Genomic DNA, 26,328 nt, shown 5'->3' with positions numbered 1-26,328 from the left:
TGGCTGCACCTGCGGAACGTCAGGGGTATTCTGTAAGTGGATTTGGATCTGTTGATTTGATTTGATTTGTTTTCGTTTCTTATATTAGCTGGTGGTTAGTGTGCTAACTGGTAAATAGATAATAAAAAGAGCTTTAGCGCCCAAGGCATATGGGGGGCAAAGAGTATACTTATACCTATGGAAATTGTAATTATTATCTTTATTAAATTTATTCTTTGCTTTGATGTTTAGTTAGTTATGGTCTTAAGTTATGCGGTTACAATTATATTATTTTTTAATTTAAAGTTAATACGTCTGACTTAACTAAAAGTTATCGATAAACTTGATCTTTCGTAGAAAACTAATGGTATCGATACTTCCTTTAACACGTATTAAATTCTACCGAACAATGTGAATGTGCTTGGCAATTTATTAATGACTTCCGACACGCTTTTAAATAAGTACGTGGTACTCAAGAATTAGAGTGCGAGTTTACCCCATTTTCTTTCAGTGCACCTTTGTTCCCACCTCTGGGGAACGACCTGCATGGAACAAGCCATTCCGCTTCCAATCGGTTCCCGAACTCCCCCCTTCCGTTCGTTCCCGCTAGAGATGAGCGCGGGCCAGGTTTTCGGGGCACGAGGCAGGTTTTCAACACAGCCATTGGCCATCTCTAGTTCCCTCTACAGCAAAAAAAAGAATTTTAACATTGTATATATTGGCACGACACAATTCGGAAGCATTTTGCTCTTGACAATAACTAATGTCCCATGAACCAAATGTAAAATGATCGGCGCGCTACTGGACATATTCTGGATCCCCATCGGGGGTTTCCTCTCATTTCTGATATTTATTTCCGCCATAAACAAATCAATCGGCGTCCGAAAAGCGTATGTGAACCTTCTCCTAAGGATATTCGAGGTAAATATTGTTTTGGTTTTTGCTTTACGAATAAAAAGCCCTTGAAAGGTGCTCTAATGCAGTGTGGATGATTGTCAAAAGGTGTTGCATTACGAATAGTTAAGGTACTCCAAAGTCCATAAATATAGTCAGCTTTGGAATACAATCGTACTACGTCTGTCGTACGCATGTACTATAATGCGTCTTGTTTCGCCAGTAGTTCTCAAACGTTCTAAAACTTTCCTTGATTTGGAGTGTGTTTCAAGTGCATATTTAACACTTTTCGGTCACATGTAAACTGCCCAGTCATTACCTCGCCTGATTATGGTTATGATATGTTTTCTTATCAGTAGATAATCCCCCTGCTTCACTTGTTAATAACTAATCAAAATCAAATTCAAATCCATTTTCAGTACGGTCGAGTCAGTATAGAGACAGCATCCAAAGAAAACCAACAATTTTCCGTTCAAAATCCCAAGACTGACGACAAACAGGGAGTGCAACTAGTGGACGACGCCGATTCCAAAGAAGGCACCAATGGAGCCACCTTGATCACCAGGGATGCAGTTTTGCTGCCCCAGGCGCAGGAGCCTGCGCCCGAGAAACCAATTTCCTCCCAGAAGGTAGTACCACCTACGATTTTAAAGGCACCCAATAATCCCCTAATTGTTATGCCTTTCAGGATGAAATCAATTTTGATTTCGAAAAGTGTCTGGACTACGTCAAGTCAGGCGTGGAAGCCATTATCGAAGACGATGTAACATCGCGTTTTGAGGCTGAGGAGCTCAAGAGCTGGAACATGCTCACACGCACCAATAGGCACTATGAATTTATTTCCTGGAAAATAACTTCCATCTGGGTGTTTGGCTTTTTCATCCGATACGTAATCCTAATGCCACTCCGAGTACTGGTCTGCTTCGTTGGTGTGAGTATAATCGGTTGATTTAATGGCTCTTCCACAACGACTTGTCCCGATTCCCATGCATGCGAATAATTACCCTCCAGGAGTATCCTCGTCAATATTTTATTCGCATTTAGGAAGTTAAATTATCATCATGCATGGGAATCGGGCTGTTGAATAGTTACCCCTACAGTGTGCAAAAAGAAAGTGATTAGACGGACCGAAACTGTTTGTGACGTATTTACCAAAAAAGGGAAGTGCTTTCTACAACTGATTAAATACCACCTAAGACATGGATTTTAGAGAAAAAGTATAGGGTTTATGCGGACGAACCTGAATTGCGCATTTAACATATGAATTGCTTGCACTAACTTTTACTAGAAGTTACTACAGATACTTCCCAATTTAAAACAGTGATCTAACCGAATTTTTGTTGATTAATTTTTAACCATGTAAATCAGTAATTCAATTTATTTTTTTCATTATTTATTTGTTTTGTGTCTGTCCTATAATTTAATCCTTCTCTAATACAAATTATTTAATTCCTAGGTTTTATTTGCAGTTTTATCAAACTCGATTGTGGCTTGTTTACCCTTTCGATTTGTACGGCTTTCTCTAGCGAGCTTGTCATTCAAAATTACGTTCCGCCTTATTTCAAGTTCTATGTCCTCCTTTATCAAGTTCCACAATAAACAATATAAGCCCACCATTTCTGGGTTCTGTGTAGCCAACCACACCTCTCCCTTGGATGTGGCTATATTATCAACCGATTGTACCTATTCTTTGGTGAGAAAGAAATTTTTACTTAAATTCTTCACATAAAACTGGTTCATTTTAAGTTTAAAAAAAATGCATGCATGTAACACCCGAAATCGCATATTTTTGTAATCCGTTCTCGTATGTAAAAGTACTAAATTCTGGGGATTTATTTCATGATCAGCAGGATCGTTAAATGTCTGTAAAAATAAAGAATTTCATGGGCTTCAGACTTTGACTAGCAGCCTAGTAACTGCAGATATATATGGTTCAACGATTTTATTAGTTTTCATTCGACCAATGTTATCAAAGAGTTCCATTGAATGTGCCTTGCCCGATAGCCATTATCTTTGTATACATGGAGTTTAGACCCGACGCATATTAACATACCTACAAGCCTCGATAACTTTTGGTCAACCTTGCTGACATGAATTTTTTTATAACAACCCGATAAGACGGAACTATTCCGAGTTCAAGCAGAAAGTCGATTCGAGAATGCATGCATGAATTTAATTAAAGGTGCAGTTTTACATGTGGTACTATTCTATGTTGCAATATTGGCTTTTGTTATTGTCCCCGCCTAAATGTGTGTCTTCTGTAATGTAAACTTTGGCTGATTTTTAGTTTATTTGTTTGCTGTGCGAGTATCCAAGAACGCGAATCAGGTAAGATAAGCGCCATGGGTATGAAATCAATTAATTTATTATTGAATTTATTGCTTTAACGGTTACCCGTGCACGATTTACCTTCCTATATTACGTCTGACGATTAGTTTCAGCTGTTTTGTGTGGTTTCCCCGGGGAATTTTGTTTGCGGGGTGGTCTTACGAAAAATAATCAATTCGCATGAGCGAATAAAAATATAGAACTATAGAATCTACAGATCTAAACAATCTAAGTCCATAAGAAGTTAATTTTGAGGATTGAGATAATGAAAACTATTGTACTTACAGAAAATTAAACTTCTCCTTTAAATCAGTTTAGGATGTGAGTCAAGAATCAAAGATGACTGCTATGAAGACCTCCAATGATTTTGAACAACCCCAACTATCAAGATTATGCCAAAGACCTTAAAGCTCTATATAATTGAATTCCCTTACTGTTCCCATTCTCGTTTCGTGCAATCTTAGGTAGTGTGGTTAACAGTTTGCACGGCTGCAGTGGGATATTTAAAGGATGGGCCCTTCAAGCGCGATCTCGTGCACAAGGTGCTCGGCATGTGCTTCGGTGTTTTGTCCAGCGCAATATCGGCGGTTATAACCTACCACAATGAGGATAATCGCCCGTCATCTGGTATTTGTGTTGCCAATCATACCAGCCCCATAGATGTGCTGGTCCTGATGTGTGACTCGACCTATTCCCTGGTAAGGCCACATTGGAACCTGTAGATACTAACCCCTGTATGGAAATAATCACGATCTTTATATTTAACATCTTATTTTCCTAGTTTCCAGTAGTGAATATAATCACAAATGTTTATAACCCTTTTTATTTATTTAGTTTGTTTCCCAAAATAGTAAATGGATCAAATATTTTAGTTTCCGAGTCTAAATTTTTAAATGCCCCTATTATTACTCAAAGATATAAAAACTCTGATGTCAGCTCGAGATCTGATATAGCTCTACAGAAATATTATAGGGCTGAATTTAAACAATTATATCTCCCCGAAATTATGCACGCGCAGGTACTAACCCGAATTGTAGTTTGCTTTGGTGATGGTTTTATGTTTTGCATGTTTAATGTTTTGGCTTTATGTGCTTTTAATTGTGTGCATTTTTAAAACCAGATAATAAGCTTACATCCGATTTTCTAGATTGGTCAACGCCATGGAGGCTTCTTGGGGGTTTTGCAAAGAGCTCTGGCCAGAGCATCCCCTCACATTTGGTTTGAACGTGGCGAGGCCAAGGATCGGCATTTAGTGGCTGAGCGACTGAAGCAGCACGTTTCTGATCCAAACAACCCACCGATTCTCATCTTCCCCGAGGGAACTTGCATCAACAACACCTCGGTAATGCAATTTAAGAAGGGAAGCTTCGAAGTTGGCGGCGTCATCTATCCGGTGGCCATTAAGTGAGTACTTAATAAGGATGTTGCTGGGTATTTCAAACTAAGTCTAATTTATAATTTGTCTTCAAGGTACGATCCGAGATTTGGCGATGCCTTCTGGAACAGCGCGAAGTACTCGATGATGCAGTATCTGTACATGATGATGACCTCGTGGGCCATTGTGTGCGATGTGTGGTACCTGCCTCCAATGTACAGGCAGGATGGAGAGACGGCGATCGACTTTGCGAACCGGGTGAAGAGCGTTATCGCCAAGCAGGGAGGCTTGATTGATCTCGTCTGGGACGGGCAATTGAAGCGGATGAAGCCAAAGAAAGAGTGGAGGGAGATCCAGCAAGTTGAGTTCGCCAATCGATTGAAGTCGGACTCAACCTAAATTAACATATTTCTACAGTGACTGTAAACTATATACATTATTTTACATAATTTGTATTGCAGCGACTGTAATTTGTATAAATTACGATTAACTATTGGATGGTTTAATAAAAGATGAAGTCAAATGTACAATTATAATAATTATTTGTATATTAATTAATTTATCTATTTTATAAATAATAAATGATATCTGATAAGCTGATTATCACAACATCTGGAACTGATTGGTGTAAATTAATTTCTTTGTTATGCTAAAAGGCCAGTCACACTTTGTCGAAGAATGGGCTTGAAGGTGAGGCCTTCTTTGTTGAATAAAGCGAGACCAGGTCAGCAACCTATAGTTTTTTCCCCAGCTGCATATTAACTATTGAAACCAAAGATAAACGAAACCAAAGAAATGGTAAATAATTACATTACATATTCATAATTATGCGCGGTGCGGTTATTAATATAAATGACTCAGTGCTGTGCCACATTTCTATTTTATATTAATTGTCCACCTATAGAGGTAATTAAAATATACTTCCGCGTTTTCTTGGGGCGATCGAGTGGATAATTCCCGACATTCTTGCAAACTAACCCTGAACTGTCGCCAAAAAATAATGGTGGTATCGAAATCTCGGATTCGACAACGGATAAACAATGCGGGCACAAAGCAAACCATATTGTTAAAAATCACGAGTCAATAGGTCTGGCCTTCATAAATTGTTAGGCTCATTGCCAATCGCAAGTGAGCGATTTACAATTAACAAATACCCAGAGACTCGTTTATTTATAGATATGTTTATACATGGGCATCGCAGCCGATGATGAAAAGATGCTTCATTTCCATATGCATATTCATTTTGCCCCTAATGAAACACTTGTGGCTATTCGATCCACACACGAATACTGCTTTTTTCGAAAACTGGAACGTATTTTCGAACATTAAATGGTGTGTAAATCTGATTCCGATCAAGATCGAACAGCGATATTTTTACATAGTATGCGTAACATATTTATTTATGGAATTGGGTTGACCAGTTATGAGTTATTTTTGTATTTCTAAGACTAAAATAAGGCCATGAATGTACTTTGATACATATCGCATGGGTGTGCATATATTTTTAGACTACAAACATACATATTTACATCTGCGCGGATTTTGGTGTGCGTGTCGAAAGCTAATAAATTAATTGTTGCGTAAAATCGGATTACATATAGGTGGGCTGGTGGGGGTGTGGTGTATGGTAAGACTGGGTAAACCCTAGAACCTTCGTGAGAAGTAGCCAGTTAAATATTTCGATTTTTCCCAAAACACTTGCAGGCCAAGCACTTGAGAATGCAATAAAACAAAGCACTTCAGAATAATGAACATAGAATGGGTATTTAAAGATCCAAGTTACTATAGGCTGTTACCATCCCAAAAATGAGACATCGGCGTGGATATAGCCGAGGGTACACATACACACAGCCGTGGGCATTGCATGATAAATAATGATATATTCAGAAAGTGCTGTTTTTATTACGCAAACTGTATTTTCTTAGTTGTGCCGTGTGCATCCACAAATATAGACTACCTGTGTACAGAATCTTTCCAGTCTAGTCCGCGGCATTTCCGACGAATAGGAACTACTTCACAGAGTACCTCCGAGGTATACACAGACATATATATCCTAAGGATTATCACATATATATTATTCAATCGCGCCGATTTACAAGCACCACCCGCTGCAGTTAGCTATAATCAGAGTTTTTTGCCCCCATTCGCAGACACACACGCACTCAGATCAAAATGCCTTTTGTTCCCGTGGAAACCCCCAAGTGCCCCGCGTGCGGAAAGTCGGTCTACGCCGCCGAGGAGCGCGTTGCCGGAGGCTACAAATTCCACAAGACCTGCTTCAAGTGCAGTAAGTATCTTGGTCCTTCGAGCAGGATCTGCAGGACTTGGTCCTTCGAGCCGGATAGCTAGAACTAAAACCCTTCGTTTCCAGGCATGTGCAACAAGGCCCTGGACTCGACCAACTGCACGGAGCACGAGAAGGAGCTTTTCTGCAAAAACTGCCATGGTCGCAAATACGGTCCTAAGGGATACGGTTTCGGTGGTGGTGCCGGCTGCCTGTCCACGGACACTGGCGCCCACTTAAACAGAGAGTAAGGACTAACTTAAAAATATGTTTTGTATGAAAATTGTGTAAAATTCCTTGAATTAAATGTGTAGTTTTGCTTTCTATTAGAACCTGTATGTTTTAAATGTTTTCCATCCCCAAGAATACCCCAAGAGTTCCCCCGAAAAATAAAAACCCCACCCATGTTTATTTGTCTGGGCCAGAAATCGCCAGGGATATCCAGTTTCTAATTCCCTGGAAAAATTCCACTAACTATACCGAAAATGCATATACGATTGTTTAATGTTATACAAACACATTGTGGTCTTTGGTAAAAATCATTTTTGTATCTTTGTTTACAACGCCCACAGACTGTAAATTGATAAAATAAAATGTACAATAAAACTAAGTATTTGTAAGCTTATTCACGTGTTATTTTTAGGTTGTCTATTCGTATTCTCTCTTGTCGCTGTCTATGTGGATCTGTTGTATTCCCCCATTTCGTTTTTTGTTGGGGCACAACGACCGACCTTTCCGTCTTTTCGGTCTCTGTTTTGTGTGACTAAGATGATGCTCCCCTAATGAATGTCCATTTAAAGCACTATAATTGAGGGAAGCATCTGAATCTTTTTAGATTTGTTGCGCCGAAGATTCCACCAAAAGCACCCGATGGGTTGGGCTGTCCGAGGTGTGGCATATATGTTTATGCTGCCGAGCAAATGTTGGCCAGAGGAAAGGTAAGGGGGTCGGGTCTGAACTATCAAAATGATCTAGGTTTTTCGGGTATTATTGTAGGGCTACCATCGGAGATGCTTCAAGTGCGTGCAATGCAATAAGACCTTGGACTCAACTCTTCACTGTGATGGTCCAGACAAGGACATTTACTGCAGAGGTATACTCAGAACCCTAGAGTTTCAGGACTTTGATCTTTAGAAATATAAGCTTTTCAGGATGTTATGCTCAGAAGTTTGGTGCTAGGGGCTATGGACACATTGGCATTTCCTCCTTGGGGCTAATGTCTGATATCAAGGACTGCGAATGGCAAAGGTAATATTAGTAACCAAAATTTAAGTGAGGTATATTGATTGCAAGATAATGATTCTATTAGCGATATGGCTCCGAAAGCCTCTGTCATAAATGTCGAGCAAATTCAGGCACCTCTGGGCGAAGGATGTCCCCGTTGTGGTGGCGTTGTCTTCGCCGCCGAACAGGTCCTTTCGAAAGGAAGACCCTGGCACCGGAAGTGCTTCAAATGTCGGGATTGCACCAAAACTCTGGACTCCATTATCGCGTGCGATGGTCCGGACAATGAGGTATACTGCAAGACTTGCTATGGCAAAAAGTGGGGACCCCACGGATACGGCTTCGCCTGTGGCTCCAGTTTCCTGCAAACCGATGGCATTACGTAAGGACATATTTAAAATAAAGAATTAACTAAATAATGAATAAAATAATTATACAGTGAAGAGAACTTGGGATCCGAGCGACCATTTGTGGCTCCGGATACTACTTCGATCATGGCTCCTGATGGCGAGGGATGTCCTCGCTGCGGTGGTGCAGTTTTCGCTGCCGAGTTGCAGCTGTCCAAGGGAAAGATGTGGCACAGGAAGTGCTTCAACTGTGCCAGGTGCACTCGTCCTCTGGACTCCGTGCTCGCCTGTGATGGTCCCGATGATAATATCTACTGTAAACTCTGCTACGCGAAGTTGTACGGCCCCAAGGGATTCGGATACGGACACACGCCCACTCTGGTGTCCACCAACTACGAGTACACGCCCAGCTGGTAAGTATTTAGTATTGTGTGATTACATCTTGATCCTGGATCTATAGAAGTACTTAAGCATATTTATACCCGTTACTTGTAGAGTAAAAGGGTATATTTTATTCGTGCAAAAGTATGTAACATCTGAAGGAAGCGTTTCCGACCCCATAAATTATGTGTGTGTCTGGCGCCCAGACCTTTAAAGATTTCCAGGAAGTGTAAATGCAATTTTTTTGTGTATATTTATAACTATCGAAATGTAGAAGACATTTTTCAAATCGGACCATTCATTAAAAAGTTATATGCAATCAAAATTTTTTATTTACATCTCCCTCGCACTCCCTTTAGCTGAGTGACGGGTATTAGATAGTCGGGACACCAACCCGACTATAGCGTTCTCTCTTGTTATATTTAATCTAAGATATCTCTCCCATTTCCTTTTTTTCAGCTGGGGAACCATCGATCGCAATGGACAAAAGTCGGAGACTGGATGTCCCCGGTGCGGATTTATGGTTTTCGCAGCCGAGCAGATGAAGAGCAAGAATAATGTGTGGCACAAGCTGTGCTTTTACTGCATGGAGTGCCGAAAGTATCTGGATTCGACAAATTTGAACGACGGCCCCGATGGCGGTATATATTGCCGATCGTGCTATGGAAAATTCTACGGACCAAAGGGCGTGGGCTATGGAATCGGTGCGGGCACATTGACAATGGCCTAAAATTTCGACCAAAAAAGCGCGTTCAAGAACTGGACCCCCAATATGCAATAAGCTCCAAAATTCATATTAGGGCCTTCCAGCTTTTGAACGCCCACATTTTTGAGGCTGACGAGTAGCTGTAGTATTGCAATTCCACGAAAAATATTTATATTAGCTCCAAAAAACAACGACATTTACTAATGAATGTGTAAAAGGCGATTAAATGAGTGGTGATTAGTTTAAAAATTGTATATGTTAGACTCGAAAATAAGTACAGAAAAAGCATTCTGACCTCCGACTGAATCTTCATGGCGTAACTAGCCAAAACGAAACCTCCCAGATCACTAGGGTTTTTTAATCTCCTATAAATATGTCTAAAAGAACACCTTTTTTCGCATCTTAGAGGTTTCTGCGGCACTCTCTATATGTATGGCAACCAATATCGTATAAGTTTCGAACGACTAATAAACGACAAACAGTGAATTTTATATTTGTTGGAGTATCGGGCCATGTCAATACGCCAGACCGCAAGTAAAAAATTATACGGAGTGAATCCATAAGGAATATCTATTGATTTTGGGCAATACCGACTGAGAAAAATTAAAAGCAAGAAAGTTATTTTTGGCAAGCCGAAGTTTATATACCCTTGCAGTTAAAATGAATACTCGGTCGGTGCTGTTTCTGGAATTCTAGATATTTTATTGCCATGCCCACATCTTTACAGATTTTGTACAAGTTTTAATGCCATTTTGTTGGGTTTATTAATACCTATCGAAATGAATTCTAGATGGGGCTTTGACGACCTGCATATCTCCATGTCCTTCGCACTCCCTTTAGCTGAGTAACGGGTATCTGATAGTCGAAGTACTCTCTTCTGTTTTTACGTTGGGACGGTGACGCAATTATGGCTCATCTCACACATAGACATATCCCGTGACATTAACCAATAAAAAGGGATTTATATCGTCCCGTGACATCAACCAAAAAAAAAGGGATTTATCGATATATCGGCAGTGCAACACTTAATTTAGCCAAGAAGTCATTTCTGGGAAGACAACATCAAGATCCACTTCACAACTGGAGTGGAGTTCAACCGAAGCAGACCGAAGCAAGAAAAAAACAAACTATATATAAAAGTTTTCTTCTACTTTATATTAGTTTAGTTTCATTTATTATGTTTTATTATTTACATTTTTATGAAATCTTCATTATCCTCCATCTTTTATTATTTAAATTTTTATGAAATCTTCATTATCCTCCATCAATTGACGAGATGATAATGGTAATGTGAAGATGACTTTCTGTACAACGGTAAACAGCTCGTCAACGCGGGCAGCGCAGCGGCTGAGAAAGTACGCTGATCCAAATTTCAAATTATCGAAATGCTGTGGAATGAAAATGAAAATAAATAGAAAATGTATACAAACCGAACCGAACACAACCGAAACTTTTTTACACGTATTATTCGGAAAAAAAAAATTTTTTTTTTATTTTAAAACTTGCGGTTAATGGTTAGTTACAATCGGTTTTTGTAAAAAGTTGGAGCCATTTTTAGTTTTTTAAATATCGATTTTTTTTTAATAAAAGCACGCCAAAGCATGTTGTGCATCTCGCTCGTTCTTATTAGAGCCTTATGGTTAGGAGTCATTTAATAGTCTGCTGACGATATCTAAACACCAAAAACGAATTATTTGCTTAAAATATTATTTAATTATTTTTTTATTAACTTAGGTTATTATTTTAACAAAAGTGGATTTTTGTAATGATTTGTGCTTGGCAATAAGTAATTTTTCGGTTCGTGGTATAAAGCAATGAAAGGACAATATTCCTTTTATTGTCATGGTTTTTCGGAATCTGTATCTGGGCTCAAACGTGTCGACCCCACTGGAGGCGAAAAACCTTTCAACCGCAGCTTCCATATAGTGCAGATGGCGCAGGCTCTCCTCTAGCACCTCGTCAGCCAACCTGGAGCGAGCTTCATGGCAGACACCTCCTCCTCGAGGCACCGTCTGATGTCGGCGAAAGCGTTGCGGAAGGTCGACCGCCCAAATCGATCGTTGTACGCACGATCCAAGGTCCTGTTCCGCACTCCGTGGGTCTCCGGGAACCAATCCACCATGTGGGTTATGTGCGGCACCGTTCATCTGCCCAGGGAAAAGTTATTCGGTCTGCTTTGGTTGAACCCCACTCTAGTTTTGAAGTGGAACTTGATGTTGTCTTCCCAGAAATGACTCAATTAAGTGTTGCACTTGCCGATATATCGATATAAATCCCTTTTTGTTGGTTGACTTTACAAGACGTGTCCATGCTATTAGAAAGGCCATAATTGTTCGATATACATATATCACTTTTTTCTTGGTTGATGTAACGGAATATGTCTAAAAGCAATAATTGTTATTGGTTTTAATATTAAAATGTGTTTACAAACGCAAAAATTCTGGAAATAAACACAAATTGAAAAAAAAAGTTTCGGTAATTTTGGAATACTAATAAGGTTGCGAAAACTAAATCTCCCAAATCACTACGGTTTTAAAGTGTTAAAAGAATGACAGAATAGGGATTACATAATTTTTAAACACTTTTAAAAACCTATAGAGCATATACCTATAAACCTATAAAACCTATATACCCCCTAGATATATGCCAGGGTAGCAAACCAATATCTAAACTAATAGACGACAACCTGTGAACTTTATATTTATTGGTTCTGTTGTTTTCAAGTATTTATTTATATAAGTAACGGTAGGACAGATTACTGACAGAGGGTCTAAGCGGTATCTATTTGCAGGATCTCTTTATTCAAAATATGTTAACGATAATGCTAAGTGTACATAATATTGGAACGGAAGTGGCGATCACTAGGGCGCTACCCGAGAATGTGGAATTGCAACAATCGGCGGAGAAGACTAGAATTTTCGGGTATAACGATTTCCAAAAGTTGAGCCGCTGATTGTTTAGTAAATTGTCCGTGTTGAAGCTCTCGTCGATTAGAAGCACTGAGTCATTGTTGGGTGACATGGCATTCCATTTCACATATACATTCGACTTTGTGGGGTTTGAGGTCTTGGCAAAGTTCGCCCACAAGGTCATGATTATGTCGGCGATTTTCTTATCGGTTGACTTCCATTCAACCGAGTTGGTCATATAGGGATTGCCCCAGACGAAGACCTGATCGTAGTACTTGGGCACACTTATCCAACTGGGAAGATCTTGGACCGATCTGGGTCGCATCTTGAACAGGTAACTATAGACTTGGCTGTCATTACTTATCAGATCGGCAAACGTTTGCATCGGAGTGGTGTAGAACTTTTCCGTGTGAGCACTTATTATTTGCTTATTAGCTTTTTTCACATCCGTATCGGACTCATTTGCGTAGATAAAGTTTATGGCATCGGATATCAACTCGTAGTTTGAGCACCACTCGTAGTTTCGAACAAGTTTGTGCATGTCGTTAACCGCAATATCATTGTAGAATCCCTCCAAATCCGAAGCACTTATTTCCGTATCGAGATTGTCCTTGAATATAGTAAGGACCTCCTCCATATCGGTCACCCCAATGATGACGGGCACCCTGTGATAGCTCCCCTTTTTGAACAGGATCTCCGGTTGATTCTCGATAAAGGGATACGAGGTATTGCTCAATCCGAAGTCCACAACGGGACCCCAACTCACCGAGGGCAAGTTCTCCGAAAGCCTCTTGGCATCAATTCTTTTCAGGCACTGAATAAACATAGAAGTAGGTCTTCGCGGGCAGCCGAAGGTGCTGGAAACTTGATCGAGGGATCCCTCATATTCGTAGGGCATTTTGACCGGACTCAGAGGATTCCCAGACATTATGATGGCCTTGTGAAAACCACCCTTTGACCACTCACCCGAGGTCATGTGAAGGGCTACGCTTACGGCCCCGGCATCATGACCCATCAGGGTAATCCGATTGGAATCTCCGCCAAAGAAGTTGATGTTCTTCTTGACCCAATAAAGTGCCGCCGACTGATCCATGAGTCCATAGTTTCCCTGGGCCTCGCCGTCGTCGGTTGTGAAGAATCCAAAGATATTCAGCCGATACGAAAAGGTCACGACGATTACCTTCTGCTTAAACACCAATTGAAATGGCTCCACGTCTGCCGGACTGCCAGTGGAAAAATCGCCGGAATGAATCCACACAACAACTGCATATCCATTGATTTCGGGCAATCCTAAATGAGAAAATTTAAAAATAAAAAATACACATTTGTATTTAATATCAGTAAATAATATTTACTATGTATACTACTTTTTTAGTTTTGAACCTCTTTCATAACCTCTTAGACTAATTAAAATTGTTTTAAAGCAATATTTTTGAATACCGAATTGGGACGAGAAAACGGCCGTTAGATTTTCTCATTCTGTATTCAAATGGAAATGCCTGTATAGGAAACAAACTAAAATAATTGGCTTAAGACGTGTAATTTGCCTGACCTTTCTAAACCCCCAGACTTCAAGTCCTAGTTTCTAAGATTTTTAAAGGCATAATCCAAAATCCGGTTTTTAAAATATAAAAGAACTTACCATCAGGTACAAAAACGTTTAGATACAAGCAGTTTTCCTCGAACTTCCTTTCCCCGCCATTGGAATTCGAATCGGAGGATATGATTTTCAGGATCTGTTCGGTTTCTTTGCCCACCGAAGGCATGGCATTCTGCCAGCAGTCCGGTTGAAAGACAGTTGCGTTGAAAATCCCCTTCCACGGTGTTAGTTCGATATCCGGCGGTTGGAATCTTCTGGCTTGCGCGTATCGAATGCCAAGATAGGCCTTTATATTTTGGGTTCGGAACATTTTCAGATAAGTTCCGGATATAACTCCGTTGCCCGGAATATGTATAAACGGGGCGTCCACACATTGCACATGGATTAAACAATAATTACTGACTATGTGAAAAAAAAGTGCCAAATAGGCCAGGAAGTTCCTTTTGCAATCCATGATTCGTCCGTTTCTTTCACATCTTTCTCTGTTTTGAACTTAGGCGACACTGTTCGCAATCTTTCGAGGCACGCGAGGCTTCCGTTGCCATGGCGAAAATACACAAAAATATTGTTGCCTAGGATTTTGTAACTATGGCAGTCATCCATCTCCTTTCGCTGAGGTTGTTTTTATTTATTTAGCCTACGTCACCATCGGAATGCTGTTAACCCATTATGAACCAATTTTATGGAAAAAAATTAAACATTCATGAATTACTATACCACTCTAATATTTAAAGATTAAAATAGAATTTTTTTAAAATTAATATTAGAAATAAAAAAAGTGATATTACTATATTGATAAGGAATTACCTTAGATTCCTCTTTTTGTTTAAAATCGTTAACCGCGAATTCTTTAGCTCAAATTTGTCAGGCCTTTTACTTACAACGTAAACTATTTCTATTTTAGCGGAACACTCCATAAGTAATAGAGGGTAGTAAACTGTCATGTATTTTCCTTAAATGTCAAGTTTTCCATAAGCAAATATTGCTTCTCGAAATTTTTTTAAAATTGCTTATAAGATCAAAAATGTCGCATGATCCGCAAAAGCCCGCCAAACAGCCAATAAGGGAGTCTCCAGTTGTGACTGCAGAAACCATCACCACGGACAAATGCCTGGCTGACTTTTGCCTGAAGGGTGGAAGTGGCCTGATTATTGGCAGCGTTTTTACTTTGTTCTTCACGCGTCCACAAACTTATCCGATTTGGCTGGGATTGGGCTTTGGAATGGGCATGGCCTACGACTGTTGCCAGGCCCGATGGAATCAACAATAATATTCAAATGATCCAAGCTTTAATAAACGTAGACCTTTAACATCAGTCGTAAATTATAATCTTTAAATCTTTTTTTTGAATTTGAGAAATTTAATTTTTAGCGGATAAAACATATTACATCTTCAAAAATAAAGTAATAAATAATACATAAATATATTAGATTAGAAAATATATCGGTAAAACAAAATATAAATAAATTCAGAGGTTGTTTTTTCAAAATCTTTGATTTTTAAAGTATTTCCATCTTTCAATAAGCTAAAAAAGCGTTTTAGATTCGCCAGATTCAGCGAGAGATCGGTCTTTGGCCATTGAAAGTTTACATATTCCCACGGCGTATCGAAACGGAAAAGCAAGAGTGGCAAACTGGTTTTCGGATCGGATCGAGTAACCCTACTCTTTGGCCAACCACAATTAACGATGTTGACGTTCTCTTCGGGTCTTTGCGCATGTGTGCAGGCCATGGTAACTTTGGATTCGGAGTCACTTCAGCTTTATGCTTCGCGTTGGCCATATCTTTCTGTTTCAGTTTCATAATTGTCTCGGCCAGCAGAGGTTTTTAATGATTTCGCTCGGAATATGTTTTAATCAGATCATTGCATTGTCGTTTTTGAATCGAATTACCTCCTGAATAAGTGTTAAAAAAATGCATTTTTAGTGTATGCACATATATACCTATGTGGCAAGTTAGTGGCGAACATAAAAAAATATGAGTTACCATTAAAAAAGAAACCCACACCCAAACAAAGTGTAAGTGATTTATCCCGCGGAAGAAAAGAAACTGAATTTATTATCTTTTGTGTTGAGTCGAAGGGGACCTAAAAACGAAGCCTTTCTCTATTGAACGTTTCTCAATGACCTAATGTTTAACTGCCTTTGTGTTTTTAAGTGTGCGTGTGCATTAGTTACATACAGTGGGTGCGAAAACTACTCGCACTCCATTGCAAGTTTCAATGTTTTTCAAAAGTGATCTGACCAGTTCTCTGGGAGCAAAAGCATTTTGCACAGTGCCTTTGAAATACCAAATACCAAAGTGATTTACCGCCACAAAAGATCGAGAGATTACATATATGTATTGTACATACCATATATTTTATCATTATGGGCCACCCTACCCAGTTTTTTCCCATTCAATGCCAAAAGATAGCGGTCGCTGAATAAACTTAACGATACACGAGTTGGCTGTCAGCAAATTGGCTCAAACACAAAATTTTGTAACTAATGATCGATCACAATTCGGTCATACGAAATCCAAACAAAGTTAACCGTATTACTTGAGTATGAGTACATACAAACTTTACATAACAGACCTACTTGCATGGATAATTCCCTAAATGAACACAGCACTCACTTTTCAAACCCACATACTGGGCCAAAAGTAATCACACATGGCAACAAGTGTCACGGAGAGCAATTAAACTGTTTATGGCCTTTTAATTAAACCCTACGCAATAAAGTGTAATAAGAAGTGATCGTTATAATCCAGTTTGAACAGCGCTAATTTTACGTTTTTGTGCTATGCATAAATTTATTAACGTTTCATTAATAAGCATTTAAATATTTAAATCATTTCGGGTGAAAGCTTTAATTACCTACTAACCGTTAATAATTTTCTTAATATTTGTTTCTTTGGCTCTGCAGATTTTATTGAATTTTTCTAAGCTTTTCACCTGTACAGTTTTAAAAACATGTTGCGCTACCTGCTAATACTTTGCGCCCTAAGAAGCGGTAAGTTCTTATTTATAATGTTGCTAGTGTTTTATTGTAACTTTAAAATCCCTCTTTACTATATAAGTACTGTTTAAAAATTCAAATTTATCACATGTTTAAACTTTGAATTTGGTTACCGGGTCTTAAAACAATTGTTTTTAATTGTTTTAAAATGAGTAATTTCGAATGCCAATTAGAAAACCGGTTTATAAAGAATTGTAAAACATTTGCTTTTATTTTGAGTTTACTCTTTATTTTAATAAGAAAATATATTATATTTCGCAGTCTTAATAAATTGGATGTATATTTTTTTGAGTAATTACGCCCGCCAATCAGAAAATCGTTTTCAGAAAACCGGTTTTAAAGAAATCATTGTGTTTGCACTTTACTAGGGTACCACCTTCTAATGCTCGTAACTTCTGAAAGAGCTTGATTTTAGCAGTGCAATTTCGTATGCCTAACCTAAAAATATTTACTTTTGCAATAGACTCTATGTATTCTGTGTCAATTAAAGTTTAATCTTATGTCCCATTTTAAATGCCTAGTCTAAGCACTGGGAAATAACAAGATAATAAACTAAACTAAACCAAGATTTTGAATACATTTTCTCTAGCTACTTGCGGTGATACCGAGTTACTCACTCAAACTGTTTATGGATTTTTGGATTTTACAACTACTATTGGGAATACTGTTATGGTGTTCTCACCCCAAAGTTCTCCAGCCTTTGGTAAGTTTATTACTCCTAATTAACTAACATAAGATTATTTGTTACTTTAATATACGTAAATAATTTGGTATTTTGTGTTTACATTATAGAACTAAAGTCCAACAATACTCACGAGATAATAAATATTATTGAAACTAAACCGAAAGTAACTAAGAAAGAAAAAGAGAAGGTCGGAATTAAGCCAACGCCTCTAATTGTGACTCACTCGAATGTTAATGCCGAAACTAAAGCATCCCAGATAGAATCCTACAATATAAGTCTCTCGAACTCGCCCATCCAAACACTTCTGAACACCCCCGAATATGATTTACTATCTCGCCAGCCCGAACAGTTTGCAGAAGAAACTTATCGCTTGGTCAACTTCAAATCGAAAAACGAAGCCGACCGGCAGAGGATATATCAATCGAAAAAGGAACCTATTCATGGGTATCAAACAAGATCAAGTGAATACAAAAGTATTGTAACGGCGACTAAGGAATCTGCCAAATTCTCAAAAGTCTCTCAGGTCCATGCAGTTTCGAGCGTTGAGAAAAAGAGTAAGCCCCGACAGACGCGTATAAACAAGCCAGTTACGGCCTCAATTCAACCAAGTAGAACTGTAAAGGAGTCATCTTCTCAGACCCAGTTATCCAGTAAACCACCACGCAAAAGCCAACAAAGTGGTCGCGATAATAGAGGATCATCGAGCACCAGAAAGTCTTCTCGACCCAAGGGAAAGAGGTAAATTTTAATTTAATGTTAGTTTAAGAAAAATATAAATTTCGAAAACCCTACTAATGCCAATGCTTACGGTCCCTTATATATTAAAATGGTCTCTCGCACCAACTCTTATTTCAGGAGGAATAAGCACACCCAAAGTTCCAAACTGGTAATAACTCCATCAGTAACTGAAACTACCTCTCGTCACTCATATCGGACGAAAGCAAATGCGAATGCTGTACAGGAAGAACCAGTGTCGGTTGTGAGCCCCAACTCATTTAAGCTAAATAGGCGTCCTGGAAGATGGCAGTACAAGTCCTCGCCGAAGCCCAAAGTTAACATTAGAAAGAACGCTAACCCCAATCTTCCGACCACCATCCAAAATGATACAACGCCAAGTAATGAGATCCCAGTGGAAATCATTACCAATCAGGCTCTAAATAATGGAAGAGATCTTGAGGCTTCTGGCTCTCAAAATGGTCCTGTTGCAAATAATAATAACGATGATCCCAACTCGAAGTACTTCGTGCAAACATTGAACGTAGAAATATCGACACCACAACCTTTTATTGACACTTACTATGAAATCGCCACCATTAAAACCCCATTTATATTCCAGGTAATCAATCTGTTTACATAAAGTACATACTGTTTTTTGAGGATCCCATCCCTGTCAGCCCCAGTAATAAATTAAATTTATTTTCAGGCCGGAGTGGTTAAGAAAACTCGTTTTTTGACCGTCACGTCAACCATAGAGAAAGTAATCCAAGAGGAGCACACTAAAGAGTATTCCGAAGATGATGGTCCTTTGACAGAGAATATTTTAGAGGCTACTGCCAGCACCGATGACAAAGCTTTAGCGGGTAGTGTTACTACCTTGAAACCCATTTATTTAGGAGAAGAGACGGAGACTCCCAGTTTGGAGACCATCACGGAGTCCTTTTCCATAACTCACACTAAGCTAAAAACACAGATCCTTCCTATTGTATTTGAAAAAAGAAACGAAACGATCCATGTTACCCTGGTGCAAACGTACGATTACACCAGCCTCATCACAGTAACTCAGACAATATCCCCGTTGAGCGAGGACTTCAATCCATCGAAGAACTTTAAGGACTTTGAAGGAAGTTTGGACGAGGCCGGATCGGAAATAAACTTGGACCTTGAGTTCGGCGATGAAGATAATACTGGCAAATTTGACGCAAAAATCAAACCCAAGAACAAAGTGGACGTTAAGAGTAACATAACTAACCCGTTAGTCCCATTAATCCCGGAATCGATTAGCTTCCCCGAAACCCTGCAGAACAATTTGATAACCTCCACTCGTCCCGTTATAAAACTAGAAACTATTTGGGAGTCCCATGTGGTTCCCCTAGTTAGAGGAACGGAAACCATAATGAGAACTCTTTCAAAGTCAGTTGGTGTTGTTGAAAAAACAGAATACATCACTGATGTTGCTACCATTTCCATGCTAACTCCATCCTCACAATATCCATTCTCAATCAACCCATTCAACCCGTTCAATCCATTATTGCCCATTCCCCCGCAGCAGTTAATCACGTCCACCGAAATTCAGCAATCGATGGTAACGGAAACGAGCTCCAAAGTTTTGAAACTTACTTTTGGCGCAAGAACCGCCTATACCACGATCTTTTCCACTTCCGTCGTTCCAACAGCTGTTACCAGGCTAATAACAGCTACCATTCCCGGTCAACCCGGTCAATCTTTCCCCAACTATTATCCGCCACCATACAATCCCTTTGCCTATGTTGGTTAATTTTAAACCCATTAAACACATTCTTTCTAATTAGAAATCCTGTATTATATTTAAGTTTATGTGCAAATATCGAAAGGCGGTGATACAAAAGCAATAGATTTTATTAGATTGTATATGCACTTTGTCGCAAAAGTTGTTAATGTAAATAATTTAATTAAGACTAAATTAGGATTGCATCGAATTTTTTGGATTTTAAGATAAGCAAAAAATGGTTGTAGTTTGGTTTAACTGCTGTTAATAAATTTTTGAACCTTTTTATTCCCTTAATAGATATTTCTGCTTTTGACTTGGTCAGGTAAATTGCAGCTGTTTATTAATTTTGGCAAAAAAACGATTCACTCAGTCGTTTCTCATTTTCCATTCCATTTCATCGATCCGAGCGGAAGAGAACAAACGTTGGTGTACGTGGTTCCAAAAAAAATAGGAAAACTTGGAAAGGCCTTATGAAAAATATAAACCAATATAATTATTTTATTTAAATTTATCAATAAAAAGAAGTATTTAATGTGCAGAACAGAAATTTCGTTTTGCAATTACAAATCACAGTTCAACATCGATAACAGTCGCAGCTATCGATTAGTGCGTGTGTGACCGCTTCACGCATCTCTAGGCTCACTTGCGCATCTCAAGACTAGACATTGGAAAAAAAAAAATCGTCGGAGTTTTTATGAGCTTGCAAAGTAGTGTAAGTAATTGCTATTTTTGTGCCTTATTGCTTGCCGGTAGTAAACAACACGAGTGCGTGGTGCTGACCTGCAATACAAGAAACAGTTCAAATCTGGTCAAACCTCTAACTAGTTATTATTATGGGTGAAAACCGATGTGTACGTATGTATGTTTCGCGTGTGTATTTTTATGCACATGCAATTTTATGCTGTTAGCATATGTACATACACATGTAAGAGCAAAAAAACGCGTTACACTGTTGGCAAAAAGTTCTGTGGTTAAATAACTTTGAAAGCGTTTGCAGATATATGTATTTATCTTCGGATTTAACCCGGAATTGTACGACTTCACATATATACATACATATGTAGGGAAATCCCTATGCTGGCAATATTGTGCGTGGATCAAATAAAGTGAATGTGCAATTTGGGCTTCTATATTCGGATTATATTGGTAAAGGGCCAATATATGGCTATTTATACCCGAAATTGGCTAGCATAATACACACATATGTAAATATTGCAGCCACACGCAGATTTATGTCATTTTAATCCAGACCGGTTTCTGAATAACTATTATTAAAAACCATATTTTAGTGATCTTTAAAAACGTTTTGTGAATCTATGTGTCTGACAAATCGAACCATTGCATGGCTTTCATTTTAGTCGGCGCACGAAAGCATGTCAAGCAGGTTTAGAGATTGCAGTCGTAGTCACACTTTTTCAGCTCTTTACTGAAAGCCCTCCGTTATGTAAACGGCTTTATCTGTTTGTTTATTAAGATATTTATGAAACATATTCTGAACTCCCCACCCTTGTTGACTCTGATAACCGATTTACCTTGGACACTAAAAGATAATCAAGCTTAATCTCTTCATCGCAGATTCCCCTTGTATTTAACCATGTCGGTACACTATAAATTTAAGAGTACCCTCAATTTCGACACCATTACGTTCGATGGACTTCACATTTCGGTCGGCGACTTGAAAAGGGAGATTGTGCAGCAGAAGCGACTGGGTAAAATAATCGACTTTGATCTTCAAATCACAAATGCGCAGAGTAAAGAAGGTATGTTTGGAAAGAGCAAAAATAATTAGTTAGTCCGAATAACAATATTTACTTTGCTTCCCAGAATACAAGGACGATGGAGTGCTTATTCCCAAAAACACCACGCTGATCATATCGCGCATACCCATTGCCCATCCCACGAAGAAGGGCTGGGAGCCACCCGCTGCGGAAAATGCCTTTGCCACGGCGCCAGCCAAGCAGGACAACTTCAACATGGACCTGTCCAAAATGCAAGGCAGCGAGGAGGACAAAATCCAAGCCATGATGATGCAGAGCACTGTTGACTATGATCCCAAGACGTAAGTGTGTAAGAACTTGACAAAAATAGCAATATCTAATGTGCATTTTAATTAGGTACCATCGCATCAAAGGCCAATCTCAAGTGGGCGAAGTTCCGGCATCGTACAGATGCAACAAATGCAAGAAAACGGGCCATTGGATCAAGAACTGCCCCTTTGTAACGGGCAAGGACCAGCCCGAGGTCAAAAGGAATACAGGGATTCCGAGATCGTTCCGGGACAAGCCAGATGCCGCAGAGAATGAATCGTCGGATTTTGTGCTGCCTGCCGTGCAAAGTCAGGAAATACCCGAGGATCTGATATGCGGCATTTGCCGTGACATTTTTGTCGATGCCGTCATGATACCCTGTTGCGGAAGTTCCTTTTGTGACGACTGTGTGCGCACTTCATTGTTGGAGTCCGAGGATAGCGAGTGTCCCGACTGCAAGGAGAAAAACTGCTCACCTGGCTCCCTTATTCCTAATCGATTTTTAAGGAATTCGGTTAATGCCTTTAAAAATGAGACTGGGTACAACAAAAGTGCTGTTAAAACAGGTGAGATCGTAAAAGTTAAACTACAAAGACGAAATATAATAATCTATTCTTTAGCACCCGCAGTGAAAAATGAGGAAAAACCTCCTGTTGAAAAGGAGGTGGAGGAAAAGCCGGTTAAGGAGGAGGAAACCGAAGAGGCTGAGGTGAAAACTGATAAGCAAGAAGAAACGGAAACTAATGGCAATAAGCCACCGAAATCGGAGTCCCCTGAACCTCCTGCAGCAGCAGAACCGTCACAAAAAGAGAAAGATAAATATGATTCCGACTATGAGGATAATATAACCATTAAAATGCCCCAGCCTGCTCCTGAATCCACATCAGTTCATCATAGCAAGGTGAGATATAACTTGTATACTTTTAACACGGTTCACTTTACTGATTCCTTATGCTTTCAGAGATCTCCAACGTATTCCCAAAGGTCAAGTGAGTCCTCTCACCGACGCGAAAGGCATGATTACGATCACGATCACAAGCACCACCGTCCATCAAAATCCGAGTCTGGCAACAAGGAACGGAGTCTTCTGCCCACGCCCATTGGCACTGTGCCCAGCTACCAGGGGCACATGATGAGCGAATCGGAGGACGCTCGCCGATCAAGTGCTTACAAGCCCCCCTACATGCCAATGCAACGTGGTCCAGGTCCACCCCCGATGCACATGATGAGCCACCACATGCCAGCCTACAACAACGGGTATAACAACATGGGACAGAGGCCTCCTCTAAGGTAGGTTTCATTTCCAACCGTCTGGGATCCCAGCCACCATGTGGATCGAGTCGAGTGGCGAGTATCCGAGCTACCGGAATTCCGAGGCTGTAGACGAATCCATAAGCAGCCGGTCCTGCCTGATCTCAATATACTTAAGTTTCTACTTAGTTAAGAGTACTTTAAGCTTTTGGCTAACGAGCCTTTGGGCTTTGTTGAATATTGGTTACTTTGGAGTATTTTTCATTAAAACAGTATTGCTTACAATCAACGTTAAGCTTTTTGAATTGTAATTAACCTCTGAAATTGCAGCTATGTGCCGTATCAAAACCAATCCGTACACCCAATGCGTACGCCGTACGGATCTGCAGGCGGAAGTATGAATATGAATATGTCACAACCATTTCAGTCCCCAAATTTAGCTTCAATATATCAAGGAGTAGCAGCCAAGGTCGGTTCCGGGTAAGTATCTCTAGGTCATTGTACACAAGATTGGTGTAATAATAACACACAACATATTGCAGTCTTATTGACGATCCATTGGAGGCCTTCAATCGCATCATGAAGGAGAAGGAGCGGAAGAAGGTGGACCGATTTCGCAGTGCAGACCGCCACAGGTCGAGGTCCCCGGATAGGCAGAGGCACCGCTTCAAATCGCCCATGTACGAAAAGGACAATCTTAGGGACAATTTGAAGGACAAGAGGCCGCGATCACGGGAAAGGAAGCGGGAACATAGCTATGAGCGGCATATGCGTCACCCTCGTTCTAGTCGACAGCCCAATGACGGGTCCAAATCACCGGGTGGACGAATCAAAAGGTAGTTTTTCAAGTTACCTTTCTATTTGAAAATAAGATACTTAACATTTCTCTATCGTTGAACAGATCTAGCCATCGCCGCTCTGCGTCTCCTAAGCCGGCTTACAAGAGTGATTACAGGGACAAGTCTTACAGCAAACCTATTGCGCCAAGACCAGAACAAGTTGAGCCTCCTCCGCCCGGATTCGAGCCGCTGCAGCTTCAAGATGACGACGACTACAAGAACAAGCACCAGGCCGGCTTGGAAGCCTCACATCATAGCAGCAGCAGCAAGGGCGGAAGCAACAAGAAGGGCGAGGAGGCCAGCAGACACGAAGAGGTGCCACGCAAAAGGCACAGGTCTCGTAGCAAGAGCAAGGAACACAAGCCGATCGACAGCAGCTACAGGAGCCTGACGCCGCCGGCAAAGATCACCACACCGAAAATGACTGCTGCCCAGTTGCGAGAACGCGAGTGCTCACCGAAAACGCCGGAAAGGACACACGATGAGTATTTGCCAGCGAAGGCTAGAGTTATTGCCTCCCAACCCGCCTTGGACGATTCGTCGGAAGTGGGGCCCAATGTGGGAAAGGAGAACAAGGCGAAGAGTCCTTCGTCGAAGGAGCGCAAGAAGAAGAAGAAGGACAAGGCTGAACGCAAGAAAAGCAAGAAGGACAAGCGGGAGAAGAGCAAGAAGGAGAAGGGAGAGCGCCAAAAGAAGAGCTCCTCGGTAAATCGGTCTGACTCGGATATAAACAACAGCTCAATCGTAAATGAGACCAATTACAAAATCCTATTATCGCCCAGGGCGAGTAGTCCCAACTTTGAGATAGAACCCGCTTTGGTTTCTCCCGCTCGCAACACTGCAGAAAACCCAAATCCCAAAAAGGTTCATGCGGATGTGGTCAGCGATGATAATCTAGGCTCGAGGAGCAAACGCAGCGAGGCTAATTCTGTCAATCTATCCAAATGGGAACTGGAGGAGAATAACTTGAGCTTGGAAGATTCCTCCAAGAAATCCGTTGGACCTTTGGACGACCAGTCAGAAATAACTTCGGACGTGCTCCGCAAAGCTGAGAATGCAATATTCGCCAAGGCTATAAACGCCATAAGGCCAGTGGAATTTCAAGTTATTATTAACTCCAAGGACAATAGCAAAGACCGTTCCGTGATCAGAAATGACAAGGATCGCTCGCCTTCGCCGAGACGTACCAGCAGCAAGTCGGTAAAGGAAAGGCTGGGCAATAAGGTTCCGAGTGACCGGAGCCGTTCGCCGGACAAATCGAAGGGCAGGCGAAGGGAGGCGGTGGGCAGAAGCTCCGACGACGATGCTGCGAACCGGGGCAGATCGGATCGGCATGGCAGCAGGAAGAGGGATAACAAATCCCGCGACAGGAACGCGCCTGCGGAGAAAAGGCAAGAGCGTTCTTCGTATAAGCGGACTACGCCCGAGGACGACAAGCATAGGCGTCCGTACAAGGAGCGTTCCGACCCTAAGCTCGCAAAGTATGATCAAATCAATAGCGACGACTCGGATCGAAGGGCTGCTAGAAACACAAAGTCCAGCGACGGCCGAGTTGTATCCTCTGTTACGGCTGTGGCAGCTCCACCCAAGCCCTGTCGTCCCGACAACCCGTTCAGGAAATTCGTCGACAACAGTTCGTCGAGCAGCTTAGTTGTAAAATACGATAATACGATACAAAATGAAGGTGCGTCCTCGGACAACAGCATGGAACACAGGAAACAGAAGGATAAGAAACTGAAGAAACATGCTAAATATTCGTCAACCGAATCGTTGAGAAGTGAGAAACGTAAGGATCTGAAAAGCAAAAAGAAGAGCAAGATTTTGAAAAAGAAGAAAAAATCAAAGAAGTAGGTTACGGATAGGCTATGAAATAAGAAATATATAAATATTGAAGATTTCTGTGTACAAATCAAAGATTTTTAATGTATGTATTTATCATGCAACTAAGTATACAAATAAAACAGAACTACTCAAGGAAATTGTAAATCGGTTGGCTTAGAATGTGGTTCAAATGTAATATCAATCAAAACG

At 40.3% G+C, this 26,328-nt stretch overlaps 6 protein-coding genes across 9 annotated transcripts; 5 read left to right on the top strand and 1 right to left on the bottom strand.

The window, feature by feature from the left end:
• Nucleotides 1-640: 640 nt before the first annotated feature.
• Nucleotides 641-5,194, top strand: Gpat4 (Glycerol-3-phosphate acyltransferase 4). Of its 3 annotated transcripts, XM_017150110.3 has the most exons (7): nucleotides 641-900; nucleotides 1,293-1,502; nucleotides 1,562-1,804; nucleotides 2,330-2,566; nucleotides 3,666-3,899; nucleotides 4,349-4,605; nucleotides 4,672-5,194. In XM_017150110.3, exons 1-7 carry the CDS (start codon nucleotides 766-768, stop codon nucleotides 4,973-4,975), a joined length of 1,620 nt encoding a protein of 539 aa, XP_017005599.2. In that variant the 5' UTR covers nucleotides 641-765; the 3' UTR covers nucleotides 4,976-5,194. The 3 variants fall into 3 exon arrangements, with proteins under 3 accessions (XP_017005599.2, XP_017005598.2, XP_017005597.1); XM_017150109.3 differs by lacking the exon at nucleotides 2,330-2,566 and having other exon boundaries at nucleotides 643-900; XM_017150108.3 differs by lacking the exon at nucleotides 3,666-3,899 and having other exon boundaries at nucleotides 644-900.
• A 1,280-nt stretch (nucleotides 5,195-6,474) lies between these two features.
• Nucleotides 6,475-9,557, top strand: Mlp60A (Muscle LIM protein at 60A). Its single transcript, XM_017150105.3, has 9 exons — nucleotides 6,475-6,608; nucleotides 6,727-6,863; nucleotides 6,948-7,107; nucleotides 7,696-7,798; nucleotides 7,857-7,953; nucleotides 8,012-8,108; nucleotides 8,170-8,466; nucleotides 8,524-8,844; nucleotides 9,272-9,557. Exons 2-9 carry the CDS (start codon nucleotides 6,749-6,751, stop codon nucleotides 9,540-9,542), a joined length of 1,461 nt encoding a protein of 486 aa, XP_017005594.2. The 5' UTR covers nucleotides 6,475-6,608; nucleotides 6,727-6,748; the 3' UTR covers nucleotides 9,543-9,557.
• A 2,662-nt stretch (nucleotides 9,558-12,219) lies between these two features.
• LOC108063130 (carboxylesterase 1C) lies at nucleotides 12,220-14,699 on the bottom strand. Its single transcript, XM_017150111.3, has 2 exons — nucleotides 14,070-14,699; nucleotides 12,220-13,717 (listed from the first exon to the last, which is right to left on the bottom strand). The coding sequence occupies exons 1-2, from the start codon at nucleotides 14,479-14,481 to the stop codon at nucleotides 12,321-12,323; spliced, it is 1,809 nt and encodes a 602-aa protein (XP_017005600.2). The 5' UTR covers nucleotides 14,482-14,699; the 3' UTR covers nucleotides 12,220-12,320.
• Nucleotides 14,700-14,955: 256 nt separating this feature from the next.
• LOC108063131 (MICOS complex subunit MIC10) lies at nucleotides 14,956-15,350 on the top strand. The gene has a single exon (XM_017150112.3). The coding sequence runs from the start codon at nucleotides 15,052-15,054 to the stop codon at nucleotides 15,295-15,297; it is 246 nt and encodes an 81-aa protein (XP_017005601.2). The 5' UTR covers nucleotides 14,956-15,051; the 3' UTR covers nucleotides 15,298-15,350.
• Nucleotides 15,351-15,954: 604 nt separating this feature from the next.
• On the top strand, nucleotides 15,955-20,476 carry LOC108063134 (uncharacterized). The gene is made up of 6 exons (XM_017150116.3): nucleotides 15,955-16,044; nucleotides 16,936-17,022; nucleotides 17,618-17,731; nucleotides 17,821-18,451; nucleotides 18,569-19,049; nucleotides 19,137-20,476. The coding sequence occupies exons 2-6, from the start codon at nucleotides 16,983-16,985 to the stop codon at nucleotides 20,205-20,207; spliced, it is 2,337 nt and encodes a 778-aa protein (XP_017005605.2). The 5' UTR covers nucleotides 15,955-16,044; nucleotides 16,936-16,982; the 3' UTR covers nucleotides 20,208-20,476.
• A 325-nt stretch (nucleotides 20,477-20,801) lies between these two features.
• Nucleotides 20,802-26,276, top strand: snama (something that sticks like glue). 2 transcript variants are annotated; one of them, XM_017150081.2, is made up of 9 exons: nucleotides 20,802-20,892; nucleotides 21,756-21,940; nucleotides 22,005-22,239; nucleotides 22,295-22,773; nucleotides 22,828-23,108; nucleotides 23,169-23,497; nucleotides 23,789-23,938; nucleotides 24,001-24,294; nucleotides 24,360-26,276. In XM_017150081.2, exons 2-9 carry the CDS (start codon nucleotides 21,775-21,777, stop codon nucleotides 26,146-26,148), a joined length of 3,723 nt encoding a protein of 1,240 aa, XP_017005570.2. In that variant the 5' UTR covers nucleotides 20,802-20,892; nucleotides 21,756-21,774; the 3' UTR covers nucleotides 26,149-26,276. The 2 variants fall into 2 exon arrangements, with proteins under 2 accessions (XP_017005570.2, XP_070068313.1); XM_070212212.1 differs by lacking the exon at nucleotides 20,802-20,892 and adding an exon at nucleotides 21,625-21,640.
• The last annotated feature ends 52 nt before the right edge of the window (nucleotides 26,277-26,328 follow it).

Source organism: Drosophila takahashii, chromosome 2R (assembly GCF_030179915.1).
Source record: "Drosophila takahashii strain IR98-3 E-12201 chromosome 2R, DtakHiC1v2, whole genome shotgun sequence".
NCBI lineage: Eukaryota > Metazoa > Arthropoda > Insecta > Diptera > Drosophilidae > Drosophila > Drosophila takahashii.
The sequence above is the reverse complement of the archived record's forward strand: the minus strand, read 5'-3'. Positions and strand labels throughout refer to the sequence as shown.

Bases quoted from the DNA above. Each gene is read 5' to 3' on its own strand.
- LOC108063130 (XM_017150111.3), bottom strand. From the start codon at position 14,481: ATGGATTGCAAAAGGAACTTCCTGGCCTATTTGGCACTTTTTTTTCAC. The intron at 13,718-14,069 runs GTAAGTTCTTTT...TTTCTCATTTAG, and splicing joins AAACGTTTTTGTACCTGATG to GATTGCCCGAAATCAATGGA.
- LOC108063134 (XM_017150116.3), top strand. From the start codon at position 16,983: ATGTTGCGCTACCTGCTAATACTTTGCGCCCTAAGAAGCG. The intron at 17,732-17,820 runs GTAAGTTTATTA...TTTACATTATAG, and splicing joins CCAAAGTTCTCCAGCCTTTG to AACTAAAGTCCAACAATACT. The intron at 19,050-19,136 runs GTAATCAATCTG...ATTTATTTTCAG, and splicing joins AAACCCCATTTATATTCCAG to GCCGGAGTGGTTAAGAAAAC.
- snama (XM_017150081.2), top strand. From the start codon at position 21,775: ATGTCGGTACACTATAAATTTAAGAGTACCCTCAATTTCGACACCATT. The intron at 22,774-22,827 runs GTGAGATCGTAA...TCTATTCTTTAG, and splicing joins CAAAAGTGCTGTTAAAACAG to CACCCGCAGTGAAAAATGAG. The intron at 24,295-24,359 runs GTAGTTTTTCAA...ATCGTTGAACAG, and splicing joins CCGGGTGGACGAATCAAAAG to ATCTAGCCATCGCCGCTCTG.
- LOC108063131 (XM_017150112.3), top strand. From the start codon at position 15,052: ATGTCGCATGATCCGCAAAAGCCCGCCAAACAGCCAATAAGGGAGTCT.
- Gpat4 (XM_017150110.3), top strand. From the start codon at position 766: ATGATCGGCGCGCTACTGGACATATTCTGGATCCCCATCGGGGGTTTC. The intron at 1,805-2,329 runs GTGAGTATAATC...TTTAATTCCTAG, and splicing joins TACTGGTCTGCTTCGTTGGT to GTTTTATTTGCAGTTTTATC. The intron at 4,606-4,671 runs GTGAGTACTTAA...TTTGTCTTCAAG, and splicing joins ATCTATCCGGTGGCCATTAA to GTACGATCCGAGATTTGGCG.
- Mlp60A (XM_017150105.3), top strand. From the start codon at position 6,749: ATGCCTTTTGTTCCCGTGGAAACCCCCAAGTGCCCCGCGTGCGGAAAG. The intron at 7,954-8,011 runs GTATACTCAGAA...TAAGCTTTTCAG, and splicing joins CAAGGACATTTACTGCAGAG to GATGTTATGCTCAGAAGTTT. The intron at 8,109-8,169 runs GTAATATTAGTA...TGATTCTATTAG, and splicing joins AAGGACTGCGAATGGCAAAG to CGATATGGCTCCGAAAGCCT.